This window comes from Lissotriton helveticus, chromosome 12 (assembly GCF_964261635.1).
Source record: "Lissotriton helveticus chromosome 12, aLisHel1.1, whole genome shotgun sequence".
Lineage (NCBI taxonomy): Eukaryota > Metazoa > Chordata > Amphibia > Caudata > Salamandridae > Lissotriton > Lissotriton helveticus.
Genome location: NC_136073.1, coordinates 43,877,633 through 43,893,531, shown reverse-complemented (window position 1 = coordinate 43,893,531; position 15,899 = coordinate 43,877,633). Strand labels below are relative to the sequence as shown.

Genomic DNA, 15,899 nt, shown 5'->3' with positions numbered 1-15,899 from the left:
AAACCAGTGCTTCAAATGGGCCGGTACTGTCCCGTACGGAGTACTGGCACTTTTTTATTTTGGGAGGGAGAGTACCGTCACTTCTCAAGAGAAATGCTACACTTTTAATTGGAGAGTACCAGCACTCCTCAGAAACAAGCAGATACTCTGGTGCAGAGTCCCCGTACTTCTATTTTTCCATTTCTAGCACTGGGTAAAACTACTCCTATCTGCATCACCCTACCAGACCTCTCCTGGCCGCTCGGACATATACTCACCTCACTGACCTCTGCAGGGCCCTCTCTTCGCCTCACTTCTCTGGCATGCTCCCCCAGGCCTGCGACTCGCCACCCAGGCTTCTGTAACCCTACAAGGCCTACTCTCACAGGCCTTCCTCTTCACCCCAAGCCTCCCCTCATCCCTGGGCTCCCACAGGCCTTTTTTCTCTCCTCCCAAGCCCTTCCTTACTCCTCAGGCCTCTTTTCATTCTCCAGCCCTCTCAGGCCTTTCACTTCCCAGGCGTACACACACTCTCAGGCCTCTCTTACCTACTAGGCCTACTCTCTCAGGCCTCTCTCTTCACCCCAGGCCTGTCCTACCTACTCAGCAAACACAAGGAGATGATGGACGGAGCGCTGAAACTTTTCAGACACTCACCCCCAGTCACAGATCTGGGTTGAATCCATCACTGTTCTTTAGCTCACTTCGCCACCCCAGTTCAGACCCAGCCATATGCAAATCAGTCTTGACCCTGTGCCTCATGGGAACAGTCCAGCCCGAACTGCCAAGCCATGTCTTCCCTGGACCAGAAACATGCATCCTGAAACTCAAAAACCGGTCCCAGGATGCTTGTTTCCAGTCCAGGGAGGACCTGGCCTGGCAGTTCGGGCTGGACTATTCCCATGAGGCATAGGGTCACGATTGATTTGCATATGGCTGGGTTCAAACTGGAATGGCATGGAAAGAAAAAAACGATGGATTTAGGCCCAGATCTCTGTACTGGAGTGAATGTATGACATTGTTCTGCATTCTGTCCATCAGTTGTTATTTTTGCATCTCCTACCTACTAGGTCTACTCTCTCAGACCTCTCGCTTCACTCTCAGTCCCCTCCTTGTTTCCTGGTATCCCTCCTCGCCCTCCCCTCTCTTATTCTCTGTGACCTTCCCATCACCCCTGAAACCTCTCCTGGCGCAATAGGCCTCCTCTCCCCTACTCTTACCTACATCTCTGCTACTGCAAAGGCCATGCTACCGGCAATGTGTCGCTCTCAGCACGGCGGAGCCATGCAGCGCCAGACCAGTACCTCTGCAAAGCCTGCAGGGCTGGGACAGGGTCAGTCAACTAGGCCTTGCCAGTGCCTGGATACCCTCACGGGTGACAAGAAGCGCTCTACAAATCTACTGATTGATTGAGTCAGTCTGTTCCCTGGCAGCGTCCGGATAGTGCCTCCCTGAGCTCCTACAAGCAGGGGTTTGGCAGGTGTTTACCCCGGTGGGTTGGAATAAAGACGGGACCTGAGAATGTAATCTGTAAAGCAACAATTTATCGCCGAAATGCACGCAGGCAGGAGCATTGGCTTAACTCCAGCGCAAACACAATGGCAGAAGGAGAAAGAAAACACATTAAAAAAGAAATAACAGCTCTGCGGAGGCGTTCACTTTTACCCCTGCATGGTGGTGCGTTGCTGCGGCCTTCCTGGTGGATACCTGTGGGCAGGGCGTGGGCTATCGACAAAACAAAGAAGCCAGACTCAGGATGGCCTGACCTGAGCTTTACCTCCTCACCCTCTTAGAGTGCTGCTGAGAACCTGGCGGACCGCTTTTAGTGAATTCTGACTACACGACTAAATGTATAAATATAGAACTTACTAAACCCGACGAGGCATTGAAGAGTAGCACGCTACTCACATACATGCCAATAGAGCCGATTCAGGCGGGAGACTTACTATTTTTGAAGTAGAAAATGGCTTTATTTTGGACTTTCTCCCGCCTAGAATTCCCTCTCCTTCAGTAGAAGTCACAGGGGGAAATACATTCTACCGACTATTTTTTTTTAAATCTCCCATTTTCCTCTTCTAAAATGTTGCCATGGATCTACTATAGAACCCAAGATTAGTAGTTAGTGGGTTAGTGTTAGATCACTCGACGATCTCCAACGAGCACGCTACGTGATATCGTGCATTTTCACAAATACGTACATGCAGTCTCTGGATTCTATTATTACTTTCTCAGGATTTGTACTGTCTACAGAGAACTAGTTAACCATACTTCAGAATAACTCAGTCCTTGGATCTTCCATGCAGCAGACGATAGACGGTTCCCTCAAATGTTGAGGCAATTTCTTAATTGTATCGGGCATGAACTTATCATTGTCCTGAAGATGATCCTAGTATCCCCCTGAAAGGATCGAAACGTCGTCGACTCATGTTAGACAGCTTTGCGCATTAATCCACTGTGTAAAACAAGTGCACTGTCTGTTTATACTAAGCTTGGTAAAATTTGCAATTTGACAAGCTATACCTGTCTTGCCTGTAATGTCTTTTGGTATGTTTTGTACCTGTCATGTTCCATAGAGGATACAGGATTGTGTCCCACTATATTGATGCTCTCAACTACGGTTGTCCAAATTGTTTGCATTATTAAAATTACTGTCCAGCTGGACATGTGCAATGTAGCTCTGATTTCAGTCTATATTTATCTCACTTGATATCTGTTTGTTTAACACCTTAGGAGCTAGTAAACAAACCTCCCCAGTGCTGCGCTGTCCATTATCCAGTGCTGAACTGGACGTCCAGCGGTCGCACGCAGCACTGGGGAGGTAGTGCCCGTGACGACCGTTGGCCGACGGCAGCACCTAAAGGGTTAAGGACCACTGTTTGTTTATAGAGGCATTGAAGAGTAGCATGCTACTCACATACATGCCAATAGAGCCGATTCAGGCGGGAGACTTATTATTTTTGAAGTATAAAATGGCTTTATTTTGGCTTTCTCCCACCTAAAATTTCCTCTCCTTCAGTAGAAGTCACAGGGGGAAATACATTCTACCGACTATTTTTTTTAAAAAATCTCCCACTTTCCTCTTCCATGGATCTACTATAGAACCCAAGATTAGTAGTTAGTGGGTTAGCACAACTCCTCTTTATTTTTTTTTGTGGGTTAGTTGTGTTAGGTTTGTGCTCTTGATTTCATGCATGTTTAGTAGAGTTTGGAGTCGGGATGGAATAATAGGAATGGGTTAAAAAATAAAGGCTTTGGCTTGTTGGGAAGGGGTGATCCTTGCTTACCTATTGAGAACACTACACAGTGAATATCCTATACAAGATTTGCTCCTTCAGTTAATACTCTGCAGCAGCTCCTGGCAGACGGTGCCTTCAGCCCGATGTTACCTGCCTACCCCGCACAGCCGCTGATGGATGAGCGGCTGCAGCATGAAGCTGAATCCTCACTGCTTCGTGTAGAAACAGTAGGTCGAGAGCAGATCCATCCACCCACTCGGTGGAATCTCGCCGCTCGATAATGCCTTCAGCGAGACATGGTTCTGAAGCCGCTCAGAATTATTTCCTTGACCTTGAATTTGGACTTGGCAGTATAGAACACTTTTTGGTATCTTTAGGCATTACTGTGCAGTAAATACGAAACACAAATATTTTTGGGAATATTTAACATTTTACTTTTTTTATTTGGCCTTAAATGCATTTTTTACTTTAAATATAAAAAATATTTGTAAATCTTGTATATTGGAGTAGACATTTTATATATTTTACTATTACATTTCTAGACCAGCATTTGCAATGCAATAGGTCTCGCATTAATGATAGTTTGAGGTACTGGTGTTGCAAATATTAATGCAACGCCAGTAGCTCATACTTTCAGTAATGCGAGACGCAGTGCACTGCAAATGCTTGCGCAGTGACCCAGGAACCAGCATTCTATGTCTCAGTTCAGTCCCACAAGCTGCTCCTCGTGAGCAAGTCACCAGCACTGCATGTCTAGGTGCAGTACCGCAAACTGCTCCTAGAGGTCCCCAGTGAGCAAGGCACCAGCACTGCATGTCTACAAAGTTGAAGTTATTGGCGTTATAAATGGCAACGTATTTTACCTAGCCATGCTGCAGGGTGCAGTACCATATGTGGCCAAAAGGGGCCCTCTTTTGGTCACATATGGTACTGCACCCTGCAGAAGATATGGTAAATCCACCCTACCCATAATGCATTGCATGCAAAACAGTACTACGAGTACATTCAAATAGCTTTGCAGTAGTTTTGAAATGTGACACAAATATTACATTAATTTCGGATTAGGTTGTACTCTGTGTGGAGCTGATGAAGGGAAATTTATAGACGGCCTCATATAAATGAGATGTTCTAGTGAGTGAAGTAACCTGCCAGCCCATCTTAGGACCAAGAGTGTGTCCTGCCTGAAGCCATTTAAGAAAATAGTGCTTTGAGGCTGTAATTAAAACCTAGGGAGTACCTACACATGTAACGGGGTGTTCTCATGGGAGGTTACAAGAAGAGACAAGGCGGTACTAAGGAGGGACTACTAAGTCTTTTGACCAATGAAAAGCCACCATTTACAAAGGACTGGGACAGGAGGCAATCAAAAAGATGGGCGGGAAGTGGGTGGGCATAAAGCCCATATCCTGAATACAGCATGCTTCGAAGAGACTGCGCAAGCGCTGCCTAGGAAAGATCTAAAAACGGAGATCCACTGGCGAACCTATTAGCATTTTAGCTGGAGCTGCTCAGAGTTGAACTTCAGATTACATATTTCCTGGGGGTGGTTTGCACAGGGACATGTCCCAAAAGATTAGAACGCTGAATTATTTTGTTTTAAGTGACATAATTTATAGCAAGTCTTTTGAAGTATTTATTTTTTCCCTGTAATGTTTTATTTATAGTCTTGCGCTTATTAACGTACATTAAACCCGTCTTAGGGTTTTAGATCAGGAAAAAAATTTTCAGGTTCCAATGGAAATTTAGAATTGTGTTTTGACACTTAAACGCTACACTTCGAAAAGTATAGGATCTAACAATATGCTAGTACAGGAGTTCTTTTGACTTCTGGGTCTTTTTAGAAAATGTATGTATGTATGTCGACCGATGTATTGCACTAAAGCACGAATCACGGAAATGGAAACTACATGAAGCCTGCGAATTTCTGCCAGGGTACAAGCCCCGTGATTCGGGTGCGGGGTAAAGCCACCCAATGCAGGCCAATTCGTACCTGGAATCGAGAGTGGACCTAACCTCGCACGGGACAAAGAGTGGGGGAGGGCGCCATCAAACCAAACTCGATGCTGCCAATGATCAATAGGTATTTCCAATGCCCTGTATGGCGTATATTCAGCCGGGACATCCGAGGCGGTGTAGGAGTGGTACAAACCAGAATTAGCGTCCACTGCCGGAAACGTAACCCAAGAGTAAAACAACTCGTAAGGAAACGCCGGATCTGCACTTACCACGAAAATCACAGCCATCCCATCTACTGGGACTTGGTACGTCTGAAGATGGTTGCGTACCGCTACGCGACTATGCTGTGCAATAGCCACCGCAGCCGCCATCACAGAATCGGAAACAAGAAAACACAAAGAATACTTTGTAGCACAACTGGGTAGTAATTCAAAGAAACCGTTTAAGTAAGAATCAAGCTTGAATAAAGACCTATTTCAAAAAATAGGTAGGTTTCACCAACACCCCGTTTTCCGGAAACGGACGTGAAGGGGTTAAGGCATGAACGATAAACTACTCGAGTGTCATGATATAAGACCACCGAAAACCGTTGGGCGCCATGTTGCAGGGTTTCTGTACTCACACAGAACTGTGCACAGAGGAGTGGAACCTTGGCAAATTAGGGTGTCCCAAAACTTACCTCAGCAACCAACTCACCCCTTACCGAGCTAGCTACAGTGTCTCATTGGACATATCAAACACCCAATGTTTAGACAAACCAGAACATGAACTTACAGTACCTCAGGGTACGTGGGACTCATGAACACTCTTTCGTTATATTATCATTACAAACCAGAACATGGAGTAAAGAAGACACATGTGCATTTGAAATGTTTATTTACTAATGCCGTCTTCTCAGGCGCAGTATCTTTGATAATACAAGTATACTTATTATCAGTAGCAAAATTATCAGCATAGTTACTAAGACATAAAAAGCGAATGGTGACAGCATGTTAACATGCTGTAATGAATAAGAGTTAACAACACTTATATCTCACCCTCCCTAACACATATATTATATTATTATCTAAGAAGGTCTCTTTGGGTTGTTTTAGGGCGGGCCCATACCTTAGTGTCCTAGCATGAAGGAATCACATCAGCATACACCAGCTCTCTCTGCATGTGCACCGCATCAAGTGTGTTAACAATTCTCGTGCAAAGCAATATCAATCCCGCCTCAAGCCCAAGTTGGCAAAGGCTGCACTTGTGTTATGACTATGAAGGCGTGGAGATCAGACCTCATAACAATTCCATATCGTGTTGCTCCTGAAACTTCAGCACTCTCCGTGCAGACATGGTTTATTAAACAAGACTGATATCAGAGCAATAACATATTATTCTCACATACACCACGGCAAACCACTAGGTTGAAAGCTAAGTCAACAATTAAGGGTCGTGTGCAGAAGTTGCAAGAAAGGAAAAATGGCGTTTAAATCTGAAACGTACCTATGCTAACTTAACACGATATAAGGATATATAGGAGCTATACAACATGACATTTAATTTAATGGGGAAGGTGGGGTTTCTAACCTGAGGAAAAGTCTGTCTCAAAACCTTTCCTCGTTGCTGCTTTCTTCGACAATTCATGACACTCTTCACTGAAGGTCAAATGTATGTTTTACCACAAATAGTTAAAACAGTGAAATATTTGTAAATTCCCAGCTCACCACTGATTTTCTAATAAATTTGGATATTGAAGACGCTGTGCAAAGGATTTAGGAATACAGAAGTCTAGTTGGAAATGTGTATTTTTCCCAAAAACTATTCAAGGTTTTTTCTTACATAAGTAAAGCAGGCTTTACATACGCATACAACTTCATGCTTTATACCATTTCGTATCACAGGACACCCTCGGGTGTAGCAGCCGAGGATTGGACACCCCGCATGGGCGCTGAGGTGCAGTACATTTCTTTCCGCCGATGCGGATACACATGGAGGTTACACGCCCCAATCACACTAAGTCGCTGAACACCCTCTACGCTTCCTCACACGATGCTGAACCCGTCCGAGTACCGACTCCCACAGAAGCACTCGCAGATGACACGTATTGGTAGTGACGGACACGACCGTCACCGCGGTCACTGATGGGGGTAGATTCAGCGCAGCCACCTCGAACCACTGCATCCATGCTGAAAAACCCATAGATCACACACTTACTAGACACTAAAGGTGTACGCGTTATGATGTAATGTGTAATGTTGATATACGCTGCCGGACCCCAGGGTTGCCGGACTTGAAGCTGTGTACATTCACTTTATATACCACGAACTTCATTGACTGCAGCTGGCCTGGCTGGGTTGTAAGCTAAGATGCTGGGTACGCTGTATATTGGACAATAAAGGTCTTTTTAAAAAAAAAAAAAAAAAAAAAAAAAAATAAGTAAAGCAGGCTTTAAAACAAAGTCGTATTCAAATCACATTGTCAACAGTAGAATTTTGACTCGATCTTCCTCTTAAGAAAAGTGAAATTGATTGTTTTGTGTCCAAGCGTTGTCATTCAGCGGTTAGAATCCAGCTTCTCTGCATTGATTTACCTATTGAATGTGGCATTCATCCTTGAGGTATGCTCCTGTAAGATGTGAGGCAGCAGGCAGAGCATCTGGGGACTGGCGGGGATGGGGCCACCAGCTCTGAGAGCCAATATTTCTGATTGTAGAGTCTTTGTGGTTTCTCAAAGCAAGAATATTTTGGGAGCATACTTGGGGCCATATTATCAAGAAAGGGCGATACATTATTGCCACTTTTATCTGCAGGAAACTGACGCTAAAACGGCGATAATGGGCTTGATAATATGCCCTTGTGAATTCCCATAGAAGCTCAGGTTCTGGTGTTAACCTGGGCTTCTATGGGAATTCACAAGGGCATATTATCAAGGCCATTATCGCCGTTTTAGCGGCAGTTTCCTGCCGATAAAAGCGGCGATAATGCATCGCCCTTTCTTGATAATATGGCCCTAGGTTCTTCTGGTCTAGCGTCTTTTGTTCTGTCTGCCTTCCCAGGAGCTCAGAAAGAGCAGAACAGGCCGCCCATGCTGGCACTGCTTGACTCCAGAGTGCGCAACGCTGATAGCTGAGCATGTTTGATGCGTTGCGCAACGCCTGCATTCTACGCAGAGTCCATAGAGTGAGCTAAGGCAGCACTCACTTGCAAGTAAACCAGGGGTCTTGTAGCTTTGTCCTTTGCCCCTACTCTGGCCTTACCTGGGCTCGAGCCAGTGTTGAATCCATGCGAATGGATGGAGGGCAGGCTGGACTGTACACGGTCATGTGTCCTGGTGCCCCCTACTCCCTGGGTCTCTGTGTGGCTGCAGCAGTTGATGGAAGGGTGAGAAGGCAGGAGTGTAAAACATGATGTTGGGTCCCCTTGTACTGCCATCCACCTTATATGTCCCTTCTCTCTCTCCGTAGGCAAACTCTCCTCCCATCATCGTGAATGCGGATACGTTGGAAGCGCCGGCATATGTGAGTATGGAGCGGATCGTATGGGGTGGGGCGTGTGTAGGAAGGATCTGTAGGAATAACCAGGCTTCCCCTCTGCTTCCCTGCAGGTGAATGGGACCGAAGGCGAGATGGAGTACGAGGAGATCACACTAGAGCGGGTAAGCTCATCCTCTTAGGACTCTGGCTGAGGGCTTCTGGTCTTGGAGAAGTCTTAGGGGTTGAGGGGAGTGAGGAAGATGTGTTCAGTTGGGGGCACATTTTCCAAATCCCCAAACACTGTTCCACCATGGAATCTATCCCAAGGAGAGGTCTCAGTCTTGGAGACTGAGGACACTATAGTATTCCACATTTATTCAATCCTGTACCTCTTTACTCACTCTTCACTGGTGGGCCCCAGTCCTGGAGTTACATTCTGCATTGCTCCACCAAAGGGCCCCAGTCTTTGTGTAACATCCCTCACACAAATGCACTGCTCCACCATAGGTTCCAGCTTGGGAGTATGAACCTTCCAACATGTGTACTGCTCCACCAGTGGCCACAGTCCTTTAGTAACAACCCTCCAACACACACAAATGTACTGCTCACCAGTGGGCTATAGCTTTAACGTAACAACCTTCACTTACATGAATTGTTCCGCCATCAGCCCAGGTCCTGTAGTAGCAACCCTCACACACATGCACTTTTTCTCCAATGGACCTCAGCCCTGTTGTAAAAACCCTCATATATTTGTACAGCTCCTGCAATGGGCCACAACTCTGGATCACCAACCATTCCGCAGGTGTGCAGATACATCAATGGCCACAGCCCTGGGGCATCATCCGTCCCACAGGTGTGCAGATACATCAATGGCCACAGCCCTGGGGCATCATCCGTCCCACAGGTGTACAGATACATCAATGGCCCCAGCCCTGGGGCATCATCCGTCCCACAGGTGTACAGATACATCAATGGCCACAGCCCTGGGGCATCATCCGTCCCACAGGTGTGCAGATACATCAATAGCCCCAGCCCTGGGGCATCAGCCGTCCCACAGGTGTACAGATACATCAATGGCCCCAGCCCTGGGGCATCATCCGTCCCACAGGTGTACAGATACATCAATAGCCCCAGCCCATCAGCCGTCCCACAGGTGTACAGATACATCAATAGCCCCAGCCCATCAGCCGTCCCACAGGTGTGCACATACACTAATGGGCCACAACTCTGGACTTTTAACCTCTCCGCATGTGTTCTGCTCCATAAGAGCACCACCGTCCTTTAGGAACAACCCTCTCATGTGTACACCCCCTGTAAGGAAACCCTCACATGCACACTGCTCTACTAATGGGCCCCAGTTATTTAGTAACAACATTCACAGCTCCACAGTTGGAGCCCAGCCTGGAGGGGTCGTCCTCACTCACACATATGCAAAGACATGCACAATCCGTCTGCAATGGGCCTCAGCTCTATAGTAACAAACCACACACACACCTGCCCCCCCCCCCCCAAGAGGGCTTGGCTATGGAAGGAACCTGCCTTGTGTAAATGCGCACACTGCTCCAGCTGCAGGCCACAACCCTGGAGTAATAAACCCCACACACCCCAGTGCATCTAGCCTACAAGAACAACCCTTGCACCCACACACAACGCTAAACAACCAGGGCCCAGCTCTGAAGGGAAAACCATACACAGGGCTGTGCAGCCCTCTAGATTCTTGTCCACCTTCCTCCAGGGATGAGGGGGTTCAGTATCCATGTTCAAGTTTGATGGTGCTTCCGCACTCACACACACGCGTGCCAGGCCTCGTTTCTACGCATAGGTCTCTGTATGTGTATTTTATGAGCACAAACCAACACCTGCTGCCATCTCTCTCACATGCATCTCTTGGCCCACCTCTGCAGGGTAACTCTGGTTTGGGGTTCAGTATCGCTGGCGGCACCGACAACCCCCACATTGGCGACGACCCCAGCATCTTCATCACCAAAATCATCCCTGGAGGGGCAGCGGCTCAGGACGGCAGACTACGGTGAGAACCCTGTGCTCCTTCCCCCATGCATGCAGAGACAGTGCTTATTTTGTAAAAGAATAGGTGCCGGGGCCAACATGGAGCTCAGAAGCCCGTGGCAGACCCTACCGAAGGCCAGGGCTGCAGATCCCAAGCCGGTGGATTGCCATCGGCCACCCTACACCCCTTGCCCACTTCTCTCATTCAGGTTCTTTTGCATCCATGCCTTCTCCATTTGTCACTGTGTTTCCATGTTTCTCTTCCCCTTTTGTGTTTTCCTGTCTCACGTTCTGGGTCACAGTCTGATGAGTAAGACTATTCCAGGTCTTCAAAATGAGACCCAGTAGGCCCCAAATGCAACCACCCGTGCAATTTAGACACTGGGGTGGCTTACACCCCTGGGTGCTGTCAGGTGCTTTGGAGACAGCACCTCAAATGGATGTCCACTCCCAGAGTGCACCAGGAATGGATTTTAATCCTCATGATGGGTCCAGAATGCGTGGCAGGTGGATCCAGGAAGTAAATAGTCCTGCCGGAATTTTGTTCTTCTTTTGTTTTGCTTTTTACTTTGTGTTTGTATTATTTTTTTCTTCAATAATGTGTTCCCTTTCTCTAATCATCTTGGTTTTCTCTACATCAGTCTCTTTGCACTCAGCCAATGGCCACATCCTTACTGTATTCAATGTCCCCACTTCCTTCCACTGCCTCTCTCTGTGAGCTCAGATCTTTCAAGTTTCTTGGGCCTCATTTTAGGTCACGCCTGCTTGACAGTGCAAGCTGTCTGGTTTTGAAAGATGTATTGTGGGCTTACCAAGGACAAACAGGGTTCATAGGCTTCCCATTCCTTACCATTGGCTGGCTTTACTGTCACTCATTTGCTAACTTTCTATTTGCTAACTTTCCTTGTTTAGCCTGTCCAGCCTGTGTTTGTACCTCCAATCGAGCATAACCTCTTTCCCATATCTTTGAATGGCTGGATTCTAATCTTCCTTTGCTCGTTCTTAGCGGTTTTTTTCTTTTTGTTTTTGTACTCTGTGAATGGATATGTTTTCCAGCTGTCTTCCTTGTCTGCATTTCTCCCCGCTCCGTCTTTCTCCCACCCATCTCTCTCTTCTCTCTCTCATATGCTTCCCCTCCACGCTGTTCTCTCTCCGGTGTTGCTTCTATCCCCCCCACCCCTGCTATGTTGGTTGTAAAGGTAGGAGGGCGACCACTGAAGGATCTTGTTGGTGACTTCTGTTTGAGACTCCAGGGTGTGTATGAAGTTCTGGTGGTTGACCGGCAGCTGAGAAGCCGAATCACATAAGGAGGCAGTGGTCCCCTTCATCTGTGATCAGGGGGGCATGGTTTACCGTGTGTGACGTGGCAGTCTCTGTACGACAGTGAGATCTGAAGCCAGAGTGGTAGTCTTGCAGGAGACGGTTAGCATTAATATGATCTTGCAATTGAACATAGCCCGCTTTTTTCATGACCTTGCAGACGAATGGTCGGTGAGAGATTGGCCGGTCGTTCGCAAGGTTATCCAGGTGTAGGGTACATTTCTTCAGGAGTGGGAGCATTTGGCCAGTCTCGAGAGCTTCTTGAGTGAGCGAGGCATTGTTGCTCCTGTGGCATAAGTGGGCATGCTGGCATCAAAAGAGCTTTCATGGCTTTTACTTGTTCTATATCTGGACTGAAGAAGAACAAAACACCTCAACAGCTGCAGCCTCCTCTCCAAGTAGCTGCGTATTAGCCTAGGGCTGATGCAAACTTACTTGGCGGTAAACATCTGGCAACAAAAGTTAGCATAACCTGAAGTACATAGGATGATTGTTCTTCCTATATTGAGAGATCAAGAACCAACTAAAACCTTTTTATTTCAGATAATTGATAAATCAACTTGAGGTCCACCGATAATATTTAAGTTGCCATGTTTGCTTGAAGGTTGGGTTTGGTGTTATTTTCATGTCATTATACAATAAAGTTGATTTTCTCCTTGTAACGGTGTGTTCTTTGTGCCTGTACTTTAGCGCCTTGAGAACACTCTTAGAGTAGCATGGCACTCGTTTACAATGAATAAATATGAATTATAATGATTTTTTGTTCCCATTCCTCCCAGGGTGAATGACAGCATCCTATTTGTAAACGATGCTGACGTGCGGGAAGTGACGCACAGCACGGCGGTTGAAGCGCTCAAAGACGCGGGCTCCATCGTGCGGCTCTACGTCATGCGGCGGAAACCGGTGTCTGAGAAGATTATGGAGATCAAGCTCATCAAAGGGCCGAAAGGTATGGAGACCATGGTCTGGGGTGGAGAGCACAGTGGGGTGGGGATCACAAAGGTGCCAGGACCCCATAGGACCATGGCTCGGCGGAGTGGGGACCGTAGAGATGTAGGGCGGTCTCCGAGTCCAAGGACGGGGGGCCTGGTGTCCAGACGAGTGTCCACTCCAGGGGTGCAGGGCCAACGGTGTGGGAACCCAAGAGGTGCAGGGCCGCCACAGAGTCCAAGGAACCTTGGGGTCCCGGGCATGGAGTACTGGGCATTCCAGGCCAGTTCTTCCCGTTTCCCAGAGATTTATTGGGTCCGGATGACCTGGTGGCTACAGATGTGAGGACCCCACTTCATAGAAGCAGGGTCTCTAGCCGCATGGAGACGCCATAGGTTCAAGACTACTAGACAGACAAGGGACCCCTCAGACCCAGAGATATAGGATCTCGCGAAGGTGTACGGCTTCCCGAGAGGAGGACATGGAGGCTCAATGGAGGGCCAGAAGGCCAGGGTGAAGGGAGAACAAAAGTGTGAGGGATGTGAGTGGTGTCTTAAGTTGGGAAAGAGTTCAGAGCTGTGCAGAGGCCAGCGATACAGAGAAGCCTGCACGCAGCGATGGGTACAGGGTACCAGAGGTTCTAGGTTTCATAGGCCGAGGCAGGAAAGGGCAATCACAGGTCTGTACACTAGGGCAGTGCTTCCCAAACTTTTTAGAACAACCTAATTTTTAGAACAAATTTTTGCGACCCACCTTTCCTTTAATAGACATGAGGTAACTAAAGTACTCCTTGGTAGCATATTTTCAGTAACAGATGGCTCACTTTCCATTGAAAAGACTCCTAAATTTGCACAGACGTACAGTTTTAGTGATAACATTAAACAGCACTTAAATTACAATGTGTGGAAATCTGGCTTCTGTGAATATTTATCATTTTGCATCCCAAAACATTTGACCTCTGTATTTGAAGTACCAGCAAACGTGAAAAAATAAATACAGGATTTAAATGCATCTTTATTTATTGCTCAGACTTTCCCGACACACCAAAAATCAGCTCGTGACCTACTGACGGGAAACACTGCACTAGAGCATAGAAGTCACAGAGGTGCAGTTGTATTGAGAGGTTAGAGGTCAAGGTTTTCAAGGGCCCAAAGGTGCAGTGGTGGTCAGAGGTGTAAGGTTGAGGGTGTACAGGGCACAGAGGTGAGGAGTCATGGGAGTACAGAGCCCAGTGGTAGGCAGATGTGAGGGCACAGAAGAAGGTAGATGTGAGGCTCAAGGGTGTACAGGACACAGAGTCCCAGTGGTAGTGAGTGGTGGGGGATCAATGATGTACAGGGCAGTGGGAGTCGAGAGGATGGATCAAGGTTGTCCGGGCTCAGAGGCGCAGGGATAGAGGTGGGGTCAGGAGCTCAGAGATACACATGGCCAGAAGTGTAAGGGCTGCTGAGGTCATGAGGACAGACTGTTCTTTCATCTCTTCTCTCTTTCTCATCCACCCCCATCCTAGGCCTTGGGTTCAGCATCGCGGGGGGTGTTGGCAATCAGCACATTCCTGGAGACAACAGCATCTACGTGACCAAGATCATCGAGGGAGGGGCGGCACACAAGGACTGCCGGCTGCAGATTGGGGACAAGATCTTAGCTGTGAGTATCCCAGCTCGAGCCATCCATTGCACCATCTTTCCACCCTGCAACCAAATAAGTAAATTACCCATAGGCTCATCCTTTCCCTCATCCAAACTGATAGTTTATCTATTTACTCATCTGTTCTTTTATCCTAAAACCCACCTGTTCATTTACTCATCTGCCTACCTGTGTTTCCAGGTGGTCATCCCTCTGTTCTTTCATGCAATCACTCATCTTTTCAATGATGCACCCACCCATATGTTCATTCACCCAGTCATATTTGTGTACTGAATTGTACTAGTTATCATTTTTAATCCATCCAGGCATTTATGGGTTCATTGATACAGGCAATCACATGTTTATCAACACAATGACTCATCAGTTCCATTGGTTCATTCACCGTTCACCCATCCAGTCACCTATTGCTTCATCCATTCAGTTACTTCTTCCTTTGCTCTCTTCCAGCCGTCTTTTCAATCATCCAATCACCTATCTGTTCATTCAGTTGCCCATATTGTATTGATCTAGCCCTTCATTCCCACTTGTGTGTATATGGTACTTCTATAGTGCAAACCTAGGCAAAACGCAGCAGAACGCTGCCGATGGTCAAAGAGGAGCATAAAGTCAACGCGCGATAGGAGAGAAAGCGAAGTATGAACAATTAATGCCGTGGGATGTGGTGTTCCTTATAGAAGTGAGTCAAACTATTTCCTACATTGGAGCAGCGTTGGGGCGGTCCTGAGGGAGTCGAGGATGTTGTTCCAGATCCTGGGTGCATGGATGGAAAAGGCCTCCTGCCTTGTTTTTTGTTTTAACGCGTCTTAGCCTGCAGTCTGGTGCCCTGGCTGCGGGTGTGCAGAGTACCACCAAGGATGCTGAGCTTGTCTGCAAGATAAGTATGGGTGCTGGTCGTAGTGGCTTTCTAAATGAAGCAGTCGGTTTTTGAAGATGGTGTCGGCCATGGGAACCAATAGAGCATCATCTAGATGGAGCAAATTGATGACGTTTCTTTTGGCTCTGTATGAGACTGGCTTTGGCATTTAGGAGGCCCTCAAAGGATGCCAGTGTGGAGACTAGGCTGCAGTAGAGTATAGTAATACTACCATCGAGGTGCGGGAGTACGGGGTCCTGAACAGCAGTACTGAAGTTACTTTCTGAAAACAAAAATCTTAGAACAGTCAAGGTATCCCTTTTATTAGTGGTTGCTCAGGTATGATTAAAAACACCAGTAGGTAGGGGTAAACTAACGGATATCATGATCCTATTACCCTATCAAGTTTGTCGACATGTTTCAGCTACCCAAAACGCCTCTAAAGGTCCAGGGCTTTCATCAGGACAAACAAATGCCCCAGAAAAATTGTTTGGTTAATAACTGTCCAGCTTCCCTA

At 47.1% G+C, this 15,899-nt stretch overlaps 1 protein-coding gene across 3 annotated transcripts in view; it reads left to right on the top strand.

Moving 5' to 3' along the window:
* DLG4 (discs large MAGUK scaffold protein 4) overlaps nucleotides 1-15,899 on the top strand; it is a 740,755-nt gene that overhangs the window by 655,806 nt on the left and 69,050 nt on the right. For all 3 annotated transcript variants that reach the window (XM_078671185.1, XM_078671184.1, XM_078671186.1), the window contains 5 exons: nucleotides 8,617-8,670; nucleotides 8,757-8,807; nucleotides 10,530-10,654; nucleotides 12,732-12,901; nucleotides 14,393-14,529. In XM_078671185.1, the coding sequence (XP_078527311.1) occupies nucleotides 8,617-8,670; nucleotides 8,757-8,807; nucleotides 10,530-10,654; nucleotides 12,732-12,901; nucleotides 14,393-14,529 (537 nt within the window). The remainder of the gene's footprint in view (nucleotides 1-8,616; nucleotides 8,671-8,756; nucleotides 8,808-10,529; nucleotides 10,655-12,731; nucleotides 12,902-14,392; nucleotides 14,530-15,899) is intronic.